Source organism: Lepidochelys olivacea (assembly GCF_965140295.1).
Source record: "Lepidochelys olivacea isolate rLepOli2 genome assembly, chromosome: 2".
In the NCBI taxonomy this organism is placed as follows: domain Eukaryota; kingdom Metazoa; phylum Chordata; order Testudines; family Cheloniidae; genus Lepidochelys; species Lepidochelys olivacea.
In genome coordinates this window covers 171124649-171149800 of record NC_140412.1, presented here as the reverse complement: position 1 = coordinate 171149800, position 25152 = coordinate 171124649, and the positions used below count along the sequence as shown (strand labels likewise).

The window sequence follows — 25152 nt, the reverse complement described above, 5'->3', positions numbered from 1 at the left end:
TATGCAGTTTTCTTTCTTTTTTAAATAAATATCAGTTGTGCAGTAACCAGTCTTCTAATGCGCCTTCCTTTCATTTTAAAATGACATTTCTTCAAACATTTCCAGTGCACTAGTCCTCTAAAAGGAGTAACTCCATGTAACTTCTGAGCACAAATAAAAGCACTTGGGTGACTTAAACTGCTATCATCTCCCTTTTAAAAAAACAAACAAACAAATGCATTACTTGTGGTAGAGAATAAACATGATAGAGTTTTACGATGAAATCGCCCTAATGGTGGCTGTTTCATTCCTATTGTGCTATCATGTTACACGTGGTAATCGATTCCATAGTCCTTCAAAGACTAACTTTTTTTTTTCTTTTTTTTTTGCATTGAAAACACATAACCAAAATAGAAAATGTCAGTGGAAGAAGATTCTTTCTTAAATGTCAAAAGATCTTTGAAAAAGGCAGCAGTGAAACATAGCACTCCAGTGGATTCAATGTTCTCCCAAAGTATGTTATCTCTGGTGGATATGACGAATCAATCTATCAGAGAACAAAACATAAGTAAGAGAGTCTATGGGTCTCCAATGCCAAAATCATCCTTCCAGAAACAAGCATCGTCCCAGGAACAACTAATGCACCTTGACAAGCTCATTTCTCAAGTCACTTTTCCAAGAAAGCTTTCCACAGTATTGGACCCAGAGGAATCAAGTGAAGAGATGAGCCACAGCTCTTGGGCTGCAGTTCCCAGAAGACGACTTTCAACAGTGTTGGCTTCAGAGGAATCCAGTGAAGAGCCAAGCTTCAAGACAATGGTTCCCCCTATAGTAAGTGCAGCAGCTGAAGTCCCTGCTGAACCATCTAAGAAGACAGCCAAAGTAACTTCTAAAAGTGTATTTGCATGGCTGGTTACTGAAATTCCTGGGATAAAAGATCCCTCAGTAAGAAAAAGAAGAAAAAGGAAATTTGAAAAAAAACTTTTGGTAAATACACTATTCATACATTTTCTGAGGTAATCAAGTTGCATGACATTCTACCATTATCTGGAGGATGAATCCAAATATTTTCAATGACAGTTCAGGACAGTCTTAAATCTGCTGATAAAAGTTGTGTAATTTAAATTCTTTGCTTGAACTCTACTACCACAAACACTCACCAAGTAAATGTGTAGCCTATATGTTCAGCTACCTGCCAACAGCAGAGTTCAAATAATATTTTTGAACATATAACTCAATTTATTAGATGTTGATGGTTCGTTACATAAGTCATGGGGTTCTGTTTCAGTTCCCTGGTTGGATAACCTGTGTTACTCTCTTAAATGCCATATTTAAATACAGCATCAACTTTGACTTGTGTAATGTACTGTCAAATATATAACAACTAACTAGCTAGCTTGAACTGCAAAATGTATATTCCATTTTAATAGAACAACTTGCAGCCCAAGAATTATTTGCTTGTAGAAATTAGTGATTAATTTCAAATAACAAATACATTTGAAAAAAGAAAAGGAGTACTTGTGGCACCTTAGAGACTAACCAATTTATTTGAGCATAAGCTTTCGTGAGCTACAGCTCAGCAGCCGATGAAGTGAGCTGTAGCTCACAAAAACTTATGCTCAAATAAATTGGTTAGTCTCTAAGGTGCCACAAGTACTCCTTTTCTTTTTGCGAATACAGATTAACATGGCTGTTACTCTGAAACCTGTCAAAATACATTTGAGACTCTCTCAATCTCTGTGAAGACAATACACAAACAAAAAAATGGTTAAGTAATAGAACCCACATTCTCCTGTAACAAGCACTACCTCTTGAATTAAAGGAGACTCTCCATGGATTGTTACCACTAAATGGCTCATGACTAAGGCTGCGTGTCTGTCAAGGAGGTCATGGAAGTCACAGATTCCATGACTTTCTGTGATCTCCATAACTTCTGCAGCAGCTAGTGTGGCTGGCCCTAGGGACTACCCGAGCAGTGGCTGATGTGGCTGGTCCTAGGGACCGCCTGAGCAGCAGCTCTCTGGAGGCCCCCCAGAGCAGCGGTGCCCAAGGCCTCCCCAGCTAAGATTTAGTCAGGGGTATTTATAGTAAAGGTCATGGGCCTTGAATTTTTGTTTATTGCCCGTGACCAGTCCATGACTTTTACTAAAAATACCCATGACTACATCGTAGCCTTATCCACAACACCAATTTAAGCAGTTCAGGTTTCATCCAGAAAAGGGCTATGGTGCACATACACAGTAGCCTCCCTTATAACTAGGCTTTCCATACAAACATTTTAGTAAAGCTTGTTGAGAAAAATTGAAATTCAGCAGTTGGGGGATATTTTTGAAATGCTTTTTGCGGGGAAGGTGATTTTCTCTGTTAAAAGTGAGGGTTTTGTTGTTGTGTGTTTTGTTTGTTTTTTGTATGTCCAATGCTTTGTTCAGTTATAGACCTGGTCCAGAAACTTCAAAACCCTGACCCTTTTTAATTTGAACATCAATGGGGAGTGTTACAAAACTCTCAGATAACCTTCATCCCGTTTTTTAACCAGCTCTAATCTTTAGGAGGGTTATACTTGTGTTGCATTTATATGTGTCCTTTTAATAGTGATTAATGTTAAGTATTGCTCACTGGAAACCTGAATTTCTCTATGAAAAATGTCAAGGGTTTTGCTTTTCATCCTGATTTGGAACATCTTCCCCCCTCCCCCCCCCCTTCAATTTCTTGCTGAAGTGAAATTCTACAATATTTTGTTTAGGAAACAACAAAACAAAATATGCTTCTTGGAAACCACAGCTGCCAAGGAGCTGGGGAAGTAGACAGGTGGATAACTTGTCATGAAACTAGGCAGGTTTCTGTCAGAAACTAGCCTGGGTTACGTCAGGCTTAATCAAAATCTAAATGTTTCTATTTCAATAAAATAAGTATTTTCTGTTGGAAAACTTCCACCCAGTTCTAATGCAAAGTTTGCTCACATTTGGTGGATTAATTAATATTTTTGCCTCTATTTTGCAATGACTATTTGTCTTCTATAAACCTCTTCTGGGAACATGCTTTAAAATTATTATGTTTTAGAGATAAACTGGTAAATATGCAGAATGAAGAAACAGATTCTTGGTTGGAGGCTGCATGAATTGAGTTTGCAAAGCATTACATTTATCATGCTTCAAGATCAAACTATAAACAAGCCAAAAGAACAATGGAACGGAACAAAACAAAAGATTTAACTGCTTGTAGAAAGCTGGAGAATGAATGAATGAAGCCACTGCAGGTCATTGCTTAAAGTTAGACCCTCATCTAGGGATTTGCTTCTAATGAAAACATGTCAAATCCTACTCCTTTCTGGAACACCCATAGCCTTTGTCTTCACAGGGGAAAACTCTCCCAGCAATTCAAACTGGCTTTAAACCTGATGTAGGAAAGGATCCAATAACTGGAACCTTTCATTATTTATTTGTTTAAATATCTGGCTTAGTTAAACCTTAGATCTACTTTGAATTCTGGGGAAATGTGTGTAGACAAAGCCTATATAAGATGCATTTCTTTCTCCAGGTTTTCCACTAAGTGTAGACTCCAACACCTGCAATTTCGTCTACTGGCTGTCACAAAGTAGAGTCCTTCTATTAACTTCCATGGGCTTTGGATCAGCCTCTCGATTTGCTGAGACTCAGCATTAACTTCTGATAGGTGTTACACTGGTGTAAATCCATAGTAACTATTACCATTAGTGTAGTAAAACTGCTGTGTAAGGTAGTGTGGAAGAAGAATCAGGCTTTTACTAAATAGAGCAGATGTTTGGTTTGTTTGTTAATTGCAGAAGAAAGTCCTGTTGTGTTGGTTGTACAGAACAGTTTGCTAAGCTAAACTTTTTTCTCTTTAAAATAGGAAGCAAAACAGCAAGAATGGGAATTACGTCAACTTAAAAATATCGAAGAGGCAACGAGACATGAGCTGACAATTGAAGAAATTTGATGTAATGAATTCCCAAATGAGTGTTGCTGCACGCTGTACAACTGGAAAAAGAGGTTCCATTAAACTATAGATTTGGCTGTTGGGTCTGCTGTAACTGTGTGGCAAATGGGGCGAGTGGGGGGAAGGAAAGGACGGAATTAAAGCAAACCTGTAGCAAATTTTTTAAATAAGGAACCTCCAGAGCATTAAGAGGCCCGATGCCAAGGGGGCAGATCCTCAGTAGATTCCCAGGTCACTTACACCAGCTTAAGAGCAGGTCCAGGGGGTGGAAAACTGCCCCCATAAGGGTTATACTTCACCTTGTGAGGACCCACGTTTCTTCATGTAATATCTAAGGCTATGTCTACACTACTGTGGTGCAGCTGCATCACCGTAGGGCTGCTGGTGAAGATGCTCTAAGACAACAGGAGAAAGCTCTCCTCTTGGCTTAATAATTCCTGCCTCTCCTGCCAACATAGTGCTGTCCATGCCAGCGCTTAGGTCAGTATAATTTATTTCGCTTAGGGGTGTGGATTATTCACACCCCTGAGCGATGTAAATTATACCAACGTAATTTGTGGTGTAGACATAGTCCAAGAAGATTTAGGCTATGGATGTAGACTAAATAACATGAGTAACTGCTTCACCAAGCTGCTTGCAATATCAACTTGTTAGCCAGAGAAGAATTTCTTCATCTCTAGAGTAATCAATGCTGATGCAATCAGGAGCATTCTTGCTGTTGGCTGGGGATCTGAGGAAATTGCAAGAGGCACACAAAGGAGGGAGGACAGCCTCTGGAGATTATTAATTAATTACAGTCTGTTTGGAAGGCTTGATTCTAACTGAACTTGCTCTAGCCCTTAATATTCTGCTAAGTGCACCACATAGCACTGACTGACTCTTCCCGCGTTGCTACTTGCCCCAAGCACTTCCTGCTGTTCTGGGTGCTCACTGGAACTACGGTACCCAGAAAAAAAATCAACCTGTTTTGAAAGACACCACTGAAATGTCTGTTTAATTCACTGCAGACGTTCCACTATGTTAATAATGGGCCACTAAGTAATGTAGAGAATATAATGCCATTATAAACCACCTAATACACCTCTGGTCCCAACCAACAGTTTATAATGCCATTATTAGGGGTGAGGCTGGTAGCACTACGCGTTACTAAAGTTGCCTGACAGTCCCATTCTAAGACCCCGTTTTCAGTTGCTTATAACTTTGCCAATTTTTAACTGTTTGGTTTGAAATTCTACAGGTAGTATGTCTACCTCAGGCAGAATATTTGTGGACGTTTCAGCCAAAATGCTTCACCCATTTCCAAAAACAAAGCTAGGGCAAACTATGCTGTTTTCCCTATGTTAAAGTATTTCTTGGAAAAGTTCTGCTGCCCTCATGTTAGAGGAGAGATTTGACAAAAGTGCGGAGGGGAATGTGCCTGTGAAAATTCAGTCAAGTTATAAGTATTTGCAAAATGGCAGTTTGCACATGCTCAATGGCAACCTCTTAAATTTTAGCCACTAAATTCTGTCTGCACTGGGCATGCTCCAACCTGGGCCTAAGCTGCGCTTCCCCTGCAATTGCAGCTCTGAAATGATTGCAGGCTGTGCCACATCCAGTCACAGAAGTGGAACTGAGAGCAGAAAGCCTGTCTCTCCTGTGCTCCCAATGAACTCTCTCTCTCCCTTTCCCTCCCCCCCAAACTCCCCTACTCCCGGTCCCAGGCAGCATGAAGAAGCTGGACTGGTGTCCGTCTGGGGCATTCACTAGGACAAGTATCCTGTGGTGGGGGATTGGGGCAGAATCTGGGAGCTGGGAAGGAAGGAAGCCAGTAGGTGTGGATGAAACTGAGAGCAGATGAGGAGTGGCTGGGGAGATTTGAACTGGTTGGGAAGGCGACTGGGATGGAGATCAAGGGAGAGAGGGGACAAGATCGATCTGATGAGGAGCCAACTTCCTCAAGTGGGAGAACTGGGACTGGGTGAATGAAGAGACTTGGACAAGGGAGCTAGGAAGGGGTGTGTGCAGACACGGAGACTGGACAAAGAGCCCCTGCCCCAGGAGGAAGATTGGGAGTGTGAGCCAATGGGGAAGGGTGTGGGGGGACTGATTGGAGGCGAGGGTGAAGAGAGAGATTGGATAAGGAGATGGAAGTGGGGGACTGGGACTGCCTGGGCAAGGATGCTGGGGCAGGAGTTGTGAGAGGGAACTGGTAATGGCCGGGCAAGGACAGTGGGACTAGGAGTCTGAAGGGAAGAGACTAGGATGTAATGGACAAGGAGACTGGGATGAGAGCCCTGAAGAGTGGGCTTGGCTAGGTGAGGAAAATACAACTGACACCAGGAGTTTGGAGTGGGGAAGAGACAAGATAGGTCCTATGGAAAAAAATAACGTGACCATGTAATTAACAACTGTATCCTAACACACATGCACAAGGAGGCTGGAATTGAGCTTGCAGAGATCAAACCAATTTGTACTGAGCCCAGGAATAGGGGAGTTTATACCATCCTTCTAGCTGCCTGCTCCTAATTCTGTCTCTGGCGCAAATTATTGCAGCTTTAGGTGTTGACTTTCTACTGTGCCGGCTGGGTGCTCCCCTCTGACTCTGCCCCAGGCCCAGCCCCCACTCCACCCCTTCCCCCAGGGCCCACTCCCACCCTGCCTCTTCCTGCTCCATTCCACCTCCCTCCCCTGGGTGTGCCCCACCCTTACTGTTCCCCTTCAGCATCTTCTGCACTCCGTGGAACAGCTGATCGCGGTGGGTGGGAGGTGCTGAGGGGGAGGCACTGACCAGCAGGGCCACGGGAGGTGCTGGAGGGGAGGGAGGGACTGGAAGGCGCTGATGTGGGGGCTGCCTGTGGGTGCTAAGCACTCACCTTCCCTGGAGGACCCACGGAGTCGGCGCCTATGACTGCAGCTGCCCAGTTGCCTATGATTCCAGGGGGATTGCTGGGGAACGAGGACTATGCAGCTACTCCTAATTCCTCCCAGAAATAGCCGTGATTCTACTTCGTCCAGGGAGGGATTCCCTTTTTGCAAGTGGAAACCTGGGGAGGCCTGATCAAGAGCTAAAGTAGCGTGGACAAACAAACAAGCACCGGACAATTAACTACATACTAAACCAAGTGAATATGCCTTGGATCATGACCTGATGGCCACCACGCCCAGGCTCCATCACACTTCCAAGGAGCGTGTACTCCAAAGAAGACACTCCACTGAGATTAATCTAGTGCCTGTCCTGGAGAGTTTCACCCAGGAACTAATAGCAAGAGCTTCCTAATTAATCTTTAATAGTGGGAAGGGCTGTCTGGTCCTATTCCTCTTGGCAGTTAGGGTTTGGAACACAACAATGGATCTTCTAGTCTCCTGGGGCTAGATACACAAAGGGGAATTAGATGTTGCAGTGCCTAACTTCTAGGTACCCTGCTGCCCAGTGAAATTTGCAGCCCAAGTTAGGTGCCCAGGCTCCCTATGAATTGCATGGGGAGAATTAGTTGTCTAAGAAAGGGAGGCCAGCAACTGAGTGGGGAGCTGCCTGAGGAAAGGGATGGGGCAGGACTCAGATAGGTGTCTGACTCCAGGCAAAGGGAGGCACCTCCCTTCACTCAGGGTTCGCAGTCATGAGTCCTCTCCTGGAGCTAGGTGCCTCAGACTGGTCAGCCTTCCTCACCACTCCTTAGAGCCACTATGCTTGTGGTTAAGACACTATCCCGGAATGCAGAAGATCTGTTTTCAAATCCCCTAATCTGCCTTATTTGGAGCAGGGACCTGAACCAAAGTCTCGCAGCTCCCAGGAGAGTGCCCTGACCACCACCAAGCTATTGTGTGAAGGCTCTCTCTCAGTCTCTCCTGGTGAAGCTGTTCCACTTTGTAGGAAATAAACAAATGCTCATTGGCCCAGAGAGCAAAAAAGTAAGAGAGTGACTCTATCTATGGCAGAGTGGTTAGTGCATTTCTCTTGCAGGTAGGAAAGTCAGCTTCAAGTTCCTGCTCCAAATCAACCAGGGGGGATTTGAACCTGGTTTTCCAACAACCCAAAGGAGTGCTCTGACCTCTGGTCCGTTGAGCATAACAGGACACAAGCACCCCAGATTCTGACCTGCTCACCCCTGGCTTTCTTTTGTGCAGGGCCCAATCTGGTACAACTGGGCAGAGCGTACCTACCAGATGAGGCCACACAGGTGAGATAGGCAGGGATTGCCCAATCTGAGAATCCTGCTAAGTCTCTGAGCAGCTCAGTAGCATCAGGACATATGTGGCTAGAGGACTTTAGTGGCACAAATCTAGGCACCTAGGGACTTCAAGTGCCTCCAGGGTTAGGCAGTAGTGGGGTCTGAGGTTCACAGTGGTGCTGAAATGTTAGATTTAGGAACCTAAGTTATTTTGTGGATCTAATCACTAGTCACTGAGGCTAAGGTTGTCTTGTGGCTAAAGCTAGGGACGGTGATGGTGGAGACTTGGGTTCAGTTGTTGGCTCTACTGCAGGCTTTGTGTGAGCTTAGCCAAGTCATGTAACCTCCCTGTTTGTAAGTTCCCAGCTGTAAAATGGGGCTAATAATACTTTGTTCTCTCTTTTATCTATGTATACTGTAAGCTCTTTTGAGTAAGGACTCTCACATTACATGTATATACAGCCTCTTGTACAGTGGAGCCCCTCTAGGCAGTACCATGATACAAAGTAATAAGTAACATTCAGTAGAAATCAACAGTGATCAGCAAGCAACTATACAGACCAGCTGTAAGATTCTAATGAACTCCACTGGAATTTCCTCAACGGGGGGAGCAGATTGCACATGTATTAGTGAGGGCTGAATTTCACTCACAGAGTCTGTATTCTTCCTGAAACTGCAGCAGACAGAAAGAACTAACCCTTTATACTTGTCCTTTCCAAAATGTTGCATGTCACTTTCATTTTCTTCTCCATGTGAGAAAAAGCATTTGATTTATCCATGGATTTTTTTCTTATTTTAAGTACAATTGGATAGTCTAAATTATCTGAATTATGACTATGAAATGATAAATGGTAACAATTAAAGCATTTCCTTGTCGTAATTCAGGTCTCTGTGGATTAGAAAAAAGTCACACTCAATTATCGCCCCTTTTAGTCTCTCACTTAAAAGTCTCATCAAAGGAAACTGAATTTCAGCAAAGTTTGAGACGCTGACAGGGAACGGTGCGTGATAACAGTATTATTGTTAATTCTGATCTATGTGGAGATAGCATGAGGAGATCTCAACCAGGTCAAGACCCCCATTGTGCTAGGCAGCCTATGGCCCTATAGTCAAGAATAGTCACTGCCCAAAGAGCTATTTCAGTGTCTTATCAGTTCAACTATTTTAAAAGAAAAGGCTATGTACCGACTAATTTATTATTAAACAACTGTATATTTGAGTACAATATCCAAGGAAAAACAACCCAACATTTCTTTTGGTTACAGGGATTTAGGATTTCACTTTATGATTTGAGCTAAATACCAGATCTTTTAGTTGTTTCTCCTCCGTAGCATGCAGGTCCAGAGTAGCCAGAGGAACCAGCAACATAGCATTTCAGTGTTATAATTTTCATCCTCTAGTGGCAGCAAAGGTGAATTGCTGGTTTGTTCTGCTCCTTGCTTTACACATTGTGAAAAAGGTTCTTTTTGCATATTATTATTTATTTATTTGCACTATGGCAGGGCCTGGTGCATAACAAAAACCCTGCTTGTCGGCGCGGCTAAGCACCCACAAATCCAACTGAAGTCAATGGAAGCTGCAGGTGCCCAGCACCTTTCAATATAAGCCTTCTTTAGTTGGGTGCCTAAATGTGGATTTAGGGGCCTAACTTTAGACAATGAGGTTTGAAAATTTGGGATGGCATTTCCAAAAGGGCCTAAAGTCAGTAAGTGTGGGGAAGGGGCTATCTCCCGTAAGCACCTTTGAACGGTAGACATTGGGCCTCATCTCTTTGCACAGGAGTCTGAAAAGTGCCTTTCATAGGACTCAAGTGAAAACGAGAGTTTGAACAGGTTCTTGCATCATGCTATCTGGCTGCCTTTCAAACGTGACAAGGGATGTGTTTTTCTGAAGTTTGGAACAACCTCCCCTTGGAGGGTTCCCCCTCATTACAATATTTTTCCTTTAGAAGTTAAATGGTGACCTTGACCCAAACATTGTTTTTCAGTTCATTTGTTACACAATCTACCTGCGATGGTGACTAAGCAGGATGTTGGATGGAGAAGTGCAAAATACAACAAAGACTCTATAGAAGTGGGTTACTTGAAAACAAATGCCGTAGATTGAATTCACTTTAAGCATAGGAGACTGATATTGCTTCCACTGAAAGCAATGGCAAAATTGCCACTCACATCGGAGGTGCAAGAACTGGTAATACTTCTGTTGGGTGCACATCTAGAGCACTATTATATAGAGAGAATTTTAAAGAGACAGGTTAAAAATATCTTTTTAAAAATATCTTCATGGTAAAGAAATAATTTGCCATATTTAGTCTAGCTTCTCTTTTTAATGATTCACTTAATGCATTCATGTTATTTGAGGGAAAAAAAACCTTTCTTAGTAATTGATTATTTCCTCTGAAGTCACAGTACAATTTCATAGCCAATAAAAACAAAACAAAACAAAATACTATGTAGCAAATTACTAGCAGGACAATGTGGTCCTATTAATTACAGTATTACTGAACTGTGGTCCGTATATACGATTACATAGGACCATAGAACCAGATCATGCCCCCTGAGATCACACATGGACGAGCCATTCCATGCATAAATGAGGTTCAAGTGCCTTATGGCACCCCACTCTCTACTTCCCTCCATAGATCCTCTAAAGGGTCCATGTAGAAGAAATGGGGTGGACTCAGGGAGGGCCAGGAGAGAAAGGGACAGACTGAGAGTGGTAACAGGGATGCACAACGTTACCTCCACCTCCTCCAGAGGTGTTCACACAGACCCAGGCTGTATTCAATTTAATGCAGATGTTGCCTTACACCTTGCAAATCCTGGCCAGAGAGGGACCCTGATAGCATGGATGCATGCAATCTGTGTCGCTGCCAGGGCTGAGACACGAGCGGAAAGACTGCTCTGAGCAGACAGGGCTTCCACTTGGATGGCACTGACTGCCCACAGATCCCCTGGGAGCTGCCATGTTTGGGGTGGCTTACGAGTGTTTACCTCAACCTGTTAACACATGTTAAAACTGCAGCTGCCTTGTCCGTACTAGGATTTTACCATGTGAGATATCACACACTAAAATTCCACCTTTTTTCCTAGTGAAGACAATGCCTCAGTCTAATCTCCCTTGTATTCAGTTTCTCACTCTACTTGGAGACTCTCTCTCAGCTCAGGAGTATCTGTACTCTGAAGAGCTGGTTGAAAAAGGGAGGGAAAGCTCCTCAACATTATTCCCTGTGTTTTTATTTTTATTTATTATGACATTGCAAAATGAGATCAAAATCTTGAAACTTGAAAAATGTTGGCCAGCTCTTGTGGGCTCCCATATAACAAGAAAAGAAGCTGATAGAACGGAAGCTAGAGGGTAACATTTTCAAAAGTGACTCAGGACCAGCTCAACAAAGGGGACTGAGGATCAGCCGTTCAAATCTTAATTTTTAGACCCCCTGCACAGCCCCAAATGAATGGCCCAGGCACCTCGTACAACACGTGGAGAATTAGGTGCCTAAAAAAGGATTCACAGAAGCCAACAAGCTGAACGGGGAGGCCAGAGATTGGTGCCTTCTTCCACTTAGGATCCTCAGCCACAAACCCTCTTATGGAGTTAGGCACCTAAGCCAGGTCAGCTGCTTAGACAGCCCTTGACTTGGCAGCCGAAACCATGTCTCTGTCTCCTGCTCGATACCACTCTCATGCTTGCCTTTCGTTTCCCTGTGCCCTTGTGTGTCGTTTGTGCAAGACCTGTGGTGCCCCCCACAGTCTACTGATGCACCACAGGGCTGGGGCCTCCCACAACCTACAGGTGGCCTGCATCTAGCCCTCCTAATGTGGGGTCTGACAGCTATCAGGTCTTCGGCATACTCTGAATTTGCCTCTGGGGGGATTGGGTCCTGCTGGCAGCATCCTCAGTGCTTTGGTGGCTTTGTGAATGCCAACCAGTGGAAATTAGCTGCCTTTGGGACTTTGGCACCTATGGTGTTTTGCAGCAGCTGAGCAGTCGTTTTGAAAATGTCAGTGATATCTAAATGGAGGACTTAGGTGCCTACAGCAGCAGAGAGGAACCTAAATATCTTTGAGGAGCTGGGCATAAGTTGTTTTTCAAAATTCCACCCACTGACTGTCACAGAGCTATAAGGCTAACTGACTGAAAGAAAGACAAGAGAGTAAGCCAGATTCACCCCATAAACAACTGCAAATCCACTGAAGTCAATAGAATTGCAAGCAGCAAATTGGGCTCTTCCTCTGTTCAATCCAATAAAGTAGCTGAGTGACCTAAAATCAGTCTCAACAGAATTTTTTTCTTTTGATTACTCTCAGAAGCACCCCTGTCTCTTCTATCTCTTCATATGTTCTTTAACTGCCACTATCTTTTCAGCTCTTTCTATTCCCATCCTCGCCTCCTGCCCCATCCTGGCTCTCTACTTCTTCCAGCTCCTCTTCTACAAGGTCTTTGCTTATGTCTGTTTATCTTCTTGCAGTCCTGTCTCTTTAGATTGCTTATGTGCCACTTACCCACTGGCTGCTGCCTTAGGACATCTAAATGATGCAAGAAAAACATGGCAGCTGCGAAAGTAGAAAACTTGCATGTGACCTTGAGAGAAACATAAGTGTGTGTCCCCCTGAAAAAGGATGATCCAACTCCCTGGAATGGGAGAGGGGAGTCACATGAGTTCAGATACAGTAAGTTGGGAACAAATAAACTAAGGATTGAGCAATATTGCTATCAAAATTCCCTTGGAAAACAAAACAGTTCAGGACCACCTCACATGAAGGTTGAGACTTATTTAAACATTCAAACTGATGCATCTTTTGCCAGGAAAAAGTACAAAACATAGATAAAGTAGGTTTAGATGTGTAATTACCAGCTAATAGATCATTGATCAATTAACTGCATGATCAAATTGGCAAGTAGGTCAAACAGAATGTTCCTCACAAGTAACTATGCAGGGAGACTAGTGCATAGCAAATGTTTGACTGTCTTTAAAAAGGAGTCTCACAAAAACAGGCAATATGGTGACTGCTGATTTCATTGGTGCCAAATGGGAGGTAAAGCACAATAGGAGGAATAATTTGAACTCTTAAACATGGTTGGGGAGCTATGTTAACTGTGACTGCTCAAAAAAAAAAAAAAGCCTTGAATGACACAATGTAGCTCAATGAAATCCTCAGCTCAGGGTGCACGGATGGTCCAAAAAAAGCAAAGAAAAAGTTAGGCTGCATAAAGGATGGAATAGAAAATGATACCACAAAGTTATGATGCCCTTATACAAATCAGGAGTATGGCCTGACCTGGAATACTGTGGCCAATTCTGGCCACCCTATAGCTAAAAAAGATGTCACTGAATGAGTGGGGATTCAGGGACAGGTGGCAAAAAAAAACAAAGCAAAAAAAAAAACCCCAAAAAACAGAAGAAGGAAAAAATATTTCCATGTGACATGAAAATGAAAAGAATGGGACTGCTTAGTTTCAAGGGGACATGATAGAGGTATAGAAAATAATGAATAATTAGAAAAAAGATAAATCAGACACTCTTATGTCTTATAATAGAAGACCAAGGAGACAATCAATGAAATTGAAAGACGTTTTTAAAGAAGTCAGTTTTAAAACTGATATAATACTGTTTGTACAGTGCATAATTAATGTGTGGACCTCAGTGCCACTACATATCATCGAAGCCAAGGAATTTGTAAGATTCAGAAAAAGATTAGACATTTATATTATGGAATGAGAATATCTACAGTTAAATTAAATAGGTTTAAAACATTTGTTTTTTTAAACTCACACTTCAGGGCATAAAACCACCACTAACTGGTCACTAGGGGCCAGATTTAACACCTAGCAGCAGAGCCACGAAGGGACTTAGCTACCTAACTGCTATTTGTATGGAATACTTACAATTGGCATTGGTCCAGAGAGAACGTGAGCATGACACTAGTGCCTAGTGGTTAGGGGCACTCATCTGGGAGACCCATATTCCAGTCCCACCTCCATGAATACTCAAGTAATGCATGCAAGGCTCTCCTTTGTGAATCTGCTTTTGAAAATCCTACTAGGTGCCTGTCTTCATCATTAGGTGCTTAAATACCATTGAAAAGCTGGCCCTAAGTCACTGATTTTAGGTCACTAAAATCTTGTTATTTTCCTGTACCAAAGGTTACATGTCATGCTTCAGTCACAGGGGGCGAAAGAGTGCTCATTTACTGAAAGCAGTCAAATAGCTGTTTGTAAAAGAGGGCACTCTGCTTTCATCTTTAGCGAAGTAGCTCAACAATCTAATCTTAGCCTTCTGTTTTGTTTCATTATACATTAATGATATTGATTCTTTTTGTATCCAGTAACTCAATGTGATCTCTGTGCCTGATGGCTCAGATTATTTATACGGTGGGGCAGGCAAATATTCGTGTGACATTTAGTCTGGACTCCAGTGTGATTTTGATTTATTAACAGGTTGGGTTAACCCCTGCAAATCTGAGTGCTTCCCTACCCCAAGCAAATGTGTTATGGTGTTAGAGCTTAAGATGGGAAACAGGAATAATTAATTTTGATCTACTAGACAAAGATCAGGGTTCAGATTCTGATTTTAATAAAACTGAGCTAATGAAATAGAAGACCATGAATCTGAAAATACATACTGCAAAAATTCTAGTCCCCTGTGCACAGCCTGAGTAAATGGGCTTTGTTCAAGGGATCTCCATGGGACCCAGAGGAAATGGGCTCTCTGGCCTATGCCCTGGAGTTGTAATAGTGGCTGCAATCTCACAGAATGATATGGCTGCACTGGAAGGTGTCCAGAGACAGGTGACAAAAGTGACCAAAGGCACAGATCGATTTCTGTCCGAGAAGAGGCTTAGAAAATTGGGGTCTGGTGAGTTTAGCAAGAAGATGGATCTGAGGAGACATACCACAACTTCACAAAATAATAAATCGTGTAGGGAAGATAAATCCTGCACTCCTAGTTACCGTTTCTCCTAATACAAGAACATGATAGTCAATGGTATTGAAAGGCAACACGTTTAAAACTGTAAGGAAACAAACACATAATTAGCCTGTAGGACTCACCGCAAAAAGGTATCACTGAGGCAAAGAGTTTAACAGCATTCAGAAAAGGGCCTGAGGGACTTAGGTGCTCAAATCCCATTGAATTTCAACGGGAGCTGGTCATGTACTCCCCTTAGGCTCCTTTGAAAATCCCAGCCTTATATGATGAATGCGACCATCCTCACTTGCATTCAATGCATACAAGCTAGACCGAGTGGGTGAGGTAATAACTTTTATTGGAACAGCTTCTGTTGGTGACAGAGACAAGCTTTCAAGTTTACACAGAGCTCTTCTTCAGGTCTCCAAGAAGTCATTCTGACACATTGCAGAGCAGCATAAATTAACTATGAACTGATGGGGCTCGGAAGAAACTTTCCCTGTGGGCAGGAAGCTGTCCATTAAGGTGCTTCTTGCACCTTCTTTTAAAGCATAAAGTGTTGTCCACAGTCTGAGCCAGGACATCAGATCACCCAGAGCACTGGACTGATTTGGTAGGGCAGTTCCTGTGCTCCTAATCACCCTACTGTACAAGGGACAGTAAATCAATGCAGCAAAGGAGATGCTCAAGTCATCTTATAGCCTATCCTCACCATGGAGAGATGCACTGTACTGCCTCATTGTGCACCAGGGTGTCGAGACTTCCCATATAGTTTCTATATGTCTTTCCCCCAGCTCAGACCGGGGGGCCTTCTACAACGTTGGCAGCGTCTGGCCCACAGTGTGGACTCTGACTTTATTTTAAGTTAAACAATTCTCCTTCTATTACTATTCAAAGCCATAATTTGAAGAGGACGCTTTAATGTGTGTTTGAAAGAGCTACTGGGTTTAAATTGTGAAAATAACTCAGGGATGAATGTGTTTGTTTGACCTGCATAGAATTTCAAACTTTAAAAAAAATACAAATGAAGCACTTGCAAAGGGCTTTGGAATGACAGTCCATGAGGCTCAAGGCCACGTTCTGTGTACTCAATATTTACTACCCAGGTGGCAACAGCCAAGCTGCTCTACACTACCTAGTCCATGTGCCTCTGTCCTGACAGCTAACAGTGCCCCTAGCGAGAGAGGCAGGCCACAGCTGGAGGGGACAAAGGGGTTAATTGCCCAGGGGCCCAGTGATTTAAAAGGGCCCAGGTGGATGGGGTAGATACGTGTTTGTTCAATAAAAATTAAGAATAAAAAAAAAGAAAATCCGGTTTCCTGCTGCTGCTGCTCTGTCCCGAGTGCCGCCCCTCATTGTGACAGGAACAGTTTGCCAGAGCGCTGCTGCACCCTGCTGGGCTGCCGGAGCATCCGCAACAGCAGCCTGGGGCACCGCAGAGCTGGGGAACGGCCTCCTCCGGCTGCTGGGGAGCCGCTGTGCCATGCTGGCTCTCCGGCTGCAGGGCTAAGGGCCCAGGGAGATTTTAAAGAGGCACAAGCTCCCTCTGTGCTTCCAGAATTCCTTCCCAAGGAGGCAACACAAGCCAGCAAGTTCGCCCGACCGATCGAGCTGCCCCAAGTTTGCCAAGAGGCAGCTCAGGCTAGCCCCCGCTTCGCAGCCGCTAATGCCGGCTGACGAGCCGCTATCAGGAGCACAGGATGAGGGGCCTCCTCCACCGCTCAGCCAGGGAATGAGGCATGGGGTTTCCCTCTGCCTCCACCACTGGCCGCCTCCTTGGAGATCTCCCGGTAGATATGGCGCACCAAGGCTGCCGTCTCCTTATCTGGGTGTTGATGTCCCACAGCACCAGCAGCGCAATTCTTATATTGTGTATTTTAACTTTGTTGGTCATATTCAGTTGCACCTTGTATATCAGGGTTTTTTCCCCTTGTCTTTAGACTACACATGAATCATGATTAGGTGTTTAATTAGCCTACTTGATACTTCAGATGTTTTCTTACTTTGTGCTTCTTTCAATGTTTTATATATTAATTAATGTCATTCCATAATGTATTTATTTAATTTAACTATATAATTCAAAATAACAAGTCATACAGCTTATATTTAGGCTCACAATTTGTTTAATACTCGTGCTGTAACTAGAAAAAAAAGTTTCCTAGATCAAGTAATGCCACAGCTTACGCATAGTGGGCTTGAATGTGTTAGCAATAGGATAAAACGTAGCGTTGTAAACCTCAGCTTTCCCTTTCTAGGGAGGCATTGACTGTTCTGCCCTGGGGCTCGGAATTGCTGTTGGCCGGCCTGGAGAGAGAGTAGCTTAGGCTTTGTCTACACTGGACTTCCGTCGGTAAAACTTGTGTCGTTCAGAGGTGTTTAAAAAACAGCCACCCGCACGACAAAAGTTTTACCAATGAAAAGCACCGGTGTGAACAGTGCTTTGTCAGCGGGAGAGCTCTTCTGCCAACAAAGCAACCGCCTCTTGCTGGGGGTGGAATTTCTTTGTCGGCAGGAGACCTCTCACCTGCTGACAAAGAGCGGCTACACCATGCATCTTTTAGCGGCACGGCTAAAGTGGCACAGCTGTGTCGCTAAGAGGTGCGCAGTGTAGCCATAGCCTTAGCTTCTACTAGGCTGCTAACAACTGTGCTAGTTGTGATGCTTTGTTTATGATCTGGATACTTGTTCACCAGGAACGCAACATGAGGCTAGAAAATCATTTCATACTAAGGCAGTGATACCCAGACCTCCATTGCGCAGGACCCAAATTAGCCATCAGTATGACCTAAAAGAGCCACAGCAGTGTGAATTAACGGTTTCCTTTACTATAAAAAGAAAAGGAGGACTAGTGGCACCTTAGAGACTATCCAATTTATTTGAGCATAAGCTTTTGTGAGCTACAGCTCACTTCATCAGATGCAATGAAGTGAGCAGTAGCTCACGAAAGCTTATGCTCAAATAAATTGGTTAGTCTCTAAGGTGCCACTAGTCCTCCTTTTCTTTTTGCGAATACAGACTAACACGGCTGCTACTCTGAATCTTTTACTATAGTGCTAGATATTCATAGTTAAACAATATGACAGGGGAAATGTTTAGTATATTATTCTCATAGCAAATAAGTTAATAACTTAGTGCAAGTTGATAACTTAATTGGTTCATAACATAGTAAAAGCATCCTGAGGGGTTAATAATTAAGTCACACAGTGTTTTCATATCATGTGCTGCAGAGGGCCACAGGAGAGGCATTAAAGAGCCATTTGCTGCTCATGAGCCACAGTCTAAGTATCACTGTACTAAGGGATCTAGGTCAGCTAGCAGAAATCTTTCAGTCACTACCAACCTTGGGGTGTATTTGAACTGAGATCCTGAAGGCAAAAAGCGTACCTTCTTGACGCCAATGAACTGTGAAGCAGGTCATCATATTTTGCAGCTGGCCCAGACTTCCAATGGTATTTAGGTGCCTAATTCCCATTGATTTGTATGACAGCTAGGCACCTAACTATCTTTGAGGATCTGGACCTCTGTCATTTTGTTTCATCAAAGGACTGGAAATTTTGGTTTAGGAAATAAAAATAAATAGGTGCATCATTCCTTCCCATTTAAATGCTCTCCCATAGGGACTCCCATGTACACTCTATTCTAGTCTATATAGGCTTTTATACCACACTCACCACTAGGAGTAGCTGAGTGCATTCCAGTAGTGCATTGAGAGATGTAACTACACATCTGTCATGTGTTGTTTGTTCCTTCATCTTCTGCCTAAGAGAAGAGGCATGTGCAATGGAGTGTTTTGTTTTGGTAGGTGTTGGCTTTTTTTAAATATACCTGTTGCTATGTGTTTATGTGAGAGAAGGAAAGGTCAAAGAAATGCGCTTTGCACTTGGAGCAGAACTGATGGTCCTTAGTGATGGTCCTTTGTGATGGTCCCTTTGTGATGGTCCTTAGTTCCTAGGGGGAGTTCATGCCGCAGTTTTGACCAGCCCCAGAGAAAGTTTTCTTTTCCACACAGATGAGCTCTGCTCTCATTGTTGAGAGTTTCTTTGTGCCAGAGGAGGGTAGAAAAGGCAGTGTCATGGTATGTTCCCATTTTGTGACTGGAAATGGTCTGCCTATACAAATTACTCTTAGTATAGGGCCCTGCTGAGGTATGTAACCCTGTAACTGAAAGGAGATATCATTCATTTTTCTGTTCACTGCAATTTTAAATAAATGCCTGCAGCAGGAGTAGTGGCAGAGGCAGCTGCCATTCTATGTTCCAGAACAGATGAAGATTGTTATGTTACCAGATAATCTGGGGGGTTGTCAAGGTTCCTCCCCCACTCTGAACTCTAGGGTACAGATGTGGGGACCTGCATGAAAAACCTCCTAAGCTTATCTTTACCAGCTTAGGTCAAAACTTCCCCAAGGTATAAAATATTCCCCCCGTCGTCCTTGGATTGGCCGCTACCACCACCAAACTAATACTGGTTACTGGGGAAGAGCTGTTTGGACGCGTCTTTCCCCCAAAAATACTTCCCAAAACCTTGCACCCCACTTCCTGGACAAGGTTTGGTAAAAAGCCTCACCAATTTGCCTAGGTGACTACAGACCCAGACCCTTGGATCTTAAGAACAATGAACAATCCTCCCAACACTTGCACCCCCCCTTGCATTTCCCCCTGGGAAATGTTGGATAAAAAGCCTCACCAATTTGCATAGGTGACCACAGACCCAAACCCTTGGATCTGAGAACAATGAAAAAGCATTCAGTTTTCTTACAAGAAGACTTTTAATAAAAATAGAAGTAAATAGAAATAAAGAAATCCCCCCTGTAAAATCAGGATGGTAGATATCTTACAGGGTAATTAGATTCAAAAACATAGAGAACCCCTCTAGGCAAAACCTTAAGTTACAAAAAAGATACACAGACAGAAATAGTTTTTCTATTCAGCACAATTCTTTTCTCAGCCATTTAAAGAAATCATAATCTAACACATACCTAGCTAGATTACTTACTAAAAGTTCTAAGACTCCATTCCTGGTCTATCCCCAGCAGAAAAAAAAAAAATACAGACAGACACACAGACCCTTTGTTTCTCTCCCTCCTCCCAGCTTTTGAAAGTATCTTGTCTCCTCATTGGTCATTTTGGTCAGGTGCCAGCGAGGTTACCTTTAGCTTCTTAACCCTTTACAGGTGAGAGGAGCTTTCCCCTGGCCAGGAGGGATTTCAAAGGGGTTTACCCTTCCCTTTATATTTATGACGGGGTGCTTAAAATTGTCAAACTGGGGGCATAAGTATCATCTTATACTTTGATTTTTAAGATCTTTGGGACAGGGATTGTCTCTTTGTACTGGGTTTTACACCCCCTTGCACAGTGGGGTTGTAAGCCATGAGCAGGGACACTAGATGCTACCAGAGCACAAATAAATAATACTAATAAATAGTCTTTGAACCTTAAGCCCCACCCTGGAATGTTCCAAGTCACAAAGGATTGAAGAGAAGCCTTCCTGCATTTGTGAGAGCTACAGGGAGGGCTTGGGAGATCAAAACAGAGAGGAAGGCTTCTATCTTGCCCTCCCTTTCTTTGGCATGCCCCTAGCTGCACCATGCAGCCATAACTTGGCATATGGGATGTCATCATTGGTCAATGGATTCATTTATTGATGTACAGTACATAGTAAATTAATAGTGAATTATTGTGTTTAATTCAATTTTAAGTAGAGGATACACTGGACATTAAAATTCAGCTTCTAGGAGGATTCCTGCAGAAAGTGAAAAGCAAGTGCTTGTAAAAAAAGAAAAGAAAAACATATTGCATGTCTCCTCTTTAAATGTGCAAGTACTCTGTTTTTTGCCCACACCTGCCGCTTTCTGAATTAGATGGGAAAGGGGCAGGCAGGACCATTGTTGTGCGGCCTAGGAGTTGTGTTTGCCCCATTTTGTGGTCAGTAACTGGAATTTTCAAAAGAGCCTAAGAGCCAGGTTTTTAATGGTATTTAGGCACCTAACTTCCACTGAGCATCTGGGCCAAAGTGGTTTAGGAGTAGGGTTGCCAACTTTTTAATCGTACAATACCAAACACCCTTACCCTGCCCCCTGTCCCACTCCTGCGCTGAGGCCCTGCCCCTTCCCTGAGGCCCCACCCCCTCACTCCATCCCTCCTCCCTCCGTCACTCACTCTCCTCCATTCTCACTCACTTTCACCATGCTGAGGTAGGGGCTTGGGGTGCCGGAGGGGGTGAAGGGTGTGTGTGGGCTCCAGGGTGGAGCCAGGAATGAGGGGTTCAAAGTTTTGGAAGGGGCTCCAGACTTGGGCAGGGGGTTGGGGTATGGGAAGGGTGAGGGCTCTGTCTGGGAGGTGTGGGTTCTGGGGTGAGGGCGGGGATAAGGGGTTTGGGGTGCAAGAGCACGCTCTAGGCTGGGGATGAGGGGTTCAGAGTGAGGGATGGAGTGAGGGCTCTGGCTGGGGGTGTGGGATCTGGGGTGGGGCTAGGAATGAGGGGTTTGGAGTGTAGGAGGGGGCTTAGGGCTGGGGCAGGGGTTGGGGTGCAGGAGGGGGTCAGGGCTATGGCTGGGGGTGTGGGCTCTGGCATTGGGCCAGGGATGAAGGGTTTGGGGTACAGGAGGGGGTTCTGCATTTGGGGCTGGGGCTGAGGGGTTTGGAGTGTGGGAGGGAGTTCCGGGGTGGGGCAGGGGGTTGGGGATGGGAGAGGGTGAGGGTGAGGGATACGGCTGGGGTGGGGCTCTGGGATGAGGCCAGGGATGAGGGGTTTGGGATGCAGGAGGGGGTTAGGGATGCAGGCTCCAGGTGGCGCTTACCTCAGGCGGTTTCCAGGAAGCGACCAGCATGTCCCTCTGGCGCCTAGGCATGGGGGGCAGGGGGATCTGCATGCTGCCCACAGGCTCCGCCCCCGCAGGCCTACAAATATTCTAGCAAACCAATGTACTTGCTGGAAAGTAAATGGAAACAGCAAATTTTAAGCAAGTGCTAGAAAATATTTGTGAAAAGCAAATTTTGAACACATAAACTTGAGTATTTGCTCTGATTCACATGCCTGGTCTGCACACCACAATTAGGTCAACATAAGGCAGCTTATACTGACTTCATTATGTCAGTGTCCATATTACAGTCTTGTCCTGCTGATGTAAGTTCCCTACTACACCGACATCATAACTCCATCTCCACAAGAGGTCGTAGGGCTTATGTCAGTGTAGTTAGGGAAACCCAGTGCTTGTGTAGACACTGTGTTACTTACACTGGCTGTTATCGCTCTTGTCAATTTCACAGCTCCAGTAAGATCTGTGAAATTGACAAGAAAGCTGGAACCTAGAGCCCAGCTACCCCCTGCTCCCTGGAGAGCTGGGTGGCTGGACCCCACTCCCAGCTGGAAGCGAGGGTGAGAATGGACCCCGCTCCAGGTGGGGAACAAGGAGTCAAGAAGTGCACTCCCAGCGGGAACAGGGAGCGGAAGGGCAGACCACCAGGAACCTGGGAGTCTGTGGGGCAGCTGAGCCAATGTGACTTAGCGTTCCTGGGAGGGAACTGCTAGCGTAGCTGAGAGACCAGGCTCTCAGGTCCCCACACTACCCCTCTGAAGTCGGTGGAAGCGCTCCTGGTGAGGACACGCACCACTGACCCAAGGCGGGTTGTGTGGACATGCATCATCACAGTAATTACTGTGGTGGCTGTAAACTGACCTAATATAGGTTTAGTGTAGACATACCCTAAGAGTTACCCTTATCCATTCTGAGTACAGAAACAACACCATGTGACCTGTGTATCCAATCAAAATTAACCAACAATAGATGTAATTTCAGACACGTTTAAGAAACTGCTTGTGAGCAATCTACAGACCAACAATTATTCCTAGAAATTATTTGATGAATAAATTTGAGAAAAATCATCATCTTGAATAAGTTTCGCAACCAGAAAAAAGGGCTAAGCTGATTGAATACATTATTTGGTGCTCTCTAGTGCGCAAGGACCAGTTTAGGATATTAAACTTAGAACTCAGGAGCAATATCGCACCTAGAGGGAAATAATAACAATGATTCCACAACCTGGGGAACGGCCAACAGAAATGGCAGGAAATTATTTTACAAGACAACTGAATTTCTGCTGACTAAGGGAAAAGAATGAGGTCACCGAATGAAATGACAGAGAGACTGGTGACTGCATGCAAGTACACAGAGACTATGATGCATGTGCTGTTCCATGATGAGTGGCTCAGATAAGATGACACTAGTAAGAATACCTAAAACTTACTGTCAACAGTTTTCAGTAAACACAATTTTACACGGGAAACACTTTTTTTATCCTATGACTCTTATCTGCACTGTTTGTGTTCTTTAAAGCTATGTCAAGGTCAGGGATGTGGGCTTTGTTGGGAAGTTGTAGTATTACATCAAACAGAGCACACATAAACAGCTGCCCTAGTATCACTTCATTGATTACGGCTGTCTTAGGTAGTTTTGTTCTGTTCTAAAGTAAGTAAACTACTTACATAGTAAAAGATAGCTAAAGCTTGATTCCTCACCACCTTGACCCTGGGGCAGTCATTTAAACCCATGCAACATCTGGTTTAGCAGACTTTTACCCTCTCTGTGCAGAGGTGCAAGTGAGCACAGAAGATGGAAAACCGTGGAGAAGCAGGCCTGTAACTTTATGCGCACCAGCAACTGTAGAAAAAAAATTCCTCAGGATACTGTATAATTCATGGTTTTGTTAATTAGAGGTGAATCTGAACAAATCCCAGATCCAACTAATAGAAAAAAAATTGTGATCTGGCTCAGGTATTTGCTGCTGTCTCTTATCTACATAATAAACCAAAAATAAAACTCCAAGGACCTGAAACCAGGGAATTTGGGAAGAATTAAGATTTGAATCAGAATTTGGCAGATCAAACCTATTGTCGGTAATGCTCAACTAGGAGGGGCATTATCATTTTCTTCCTTTAAACCATCCACTCAATAATGTAGTCTAGAAAGGGTTGCACTTTGTTGTAGTGAAAGTGCTTCACCTCTTTCCATGCCCCCCTTTTGCTTCAAGGACTTTGAGATAGGAATTAGGATTGGTAAAATACGTGCTACCCAGTCATTTGATGTGCAGGAGATTCCTGATGCTGAACAGTCCGTAGTTATACTCAGTTCTGTGCAAAATAGTCCACTTCAAAGCAAAAACATATATGATCTTTGGGTTTTTATCATTTCCAGTAACTAGTTTTATTTAAGAGAATTTCACAGAATTGTCTTTTTCCTCACCCAGCAGACTGCCTGGGGATTCCTTAGCCTCTTTCTGTGCTAGGTTTGCAGGTGGAGAAGAATGTTAAGCTCATGAGAAAATAAGCATCAGACGTGGAAAAGACACAAGTGCTGTGTTTTTACCATGGAACTCCTGCACCAGGGCTTTGGGCCAAATTCTGCTCCTATTTCCATCAATGTAAATCCAGAGTAACTCTTTTAAAGTCACTGGAGATATTCTGGCTTACAACTTTTGCAAGTGACTAGTGATTTAGAGTGCTTTGATTTTGGGGTACGCAACTGAAAACACTTAAAGGAACCAGATTTTCAGAGGATCGGTGCTTAGCATTTTCTGAAAACCAGGCCTCGTCAAAATATGTCAAGCTGAGTACCTAAGATTACTAGTCACTTTTGAAAATGTAGCCCTCCAGCTGTAAATGAGGGATGTCAAGACATGACCAAAGGACACAATGCAAAACAATTCACAGTACAATGCATCTTTATTTCACTTTCTTTCATGCAAAATGTATCTCAGCATGTTTTCAGGAGCAGAGGGGGAAAGGAATTCAGTTTAAAGAACAAAAAGGAGACCATTTCACACACTGCAGCAGCTGGCTTTACTGAAGAATTTGCTATTTCAAATCTAGGACATAGTGCAAATGCCATGATAAATTTACTTTACTGTGGTACAGCAATAAAGGTCGATTTCTTTTTCCTTTATTTTAGTGACAACCACTGTATGCAAAAGAGAAGACAAATGTTGTCAGATGAGATCTGAGACAAGATGGGGAAGCAAAGTGGCTGAGAGATGCAGGAAAGATACATTTCTTCTCTATCTGTTTGACAAGCATTGTTTTCCCACAACAGCAAGTGCTCATGGCTGAGAGCCCCCCCCTTAACTTTCATCAAAGAGCAGCAGAAACTGAGCACATCCAC

The 25152-nt window shown here is 43.8% G+C and overlaps 1 protein-coding gene across 1 annotated transcript; it reads left to right on the top strand.

Annotated features, from left to right (window-relative positions):
- Positions 1-396: 396 nt before the first annotated feature.
- Positions 397-24968, top strand: CCDC201 (coiled-coil domain containing 201; the record flags this gene model as incomplete). The annotated part of the gene is made up of 3 exons (XM_084618359.1): positions 397-966; positions 3850-3989; positions 24943-24968. The coding sequence occupies 2 exons, from the start codon at positions 397-399 to the stop codon at positions 3934-3936; spliced, it is 657 nt and encodes a 218-aa protein (XP_084474485.1). The 3' UTR covers positions 3937-3989; positions 24943-24968.
- Positions 24969-25152: the final 184 nt, after the last annotated feature.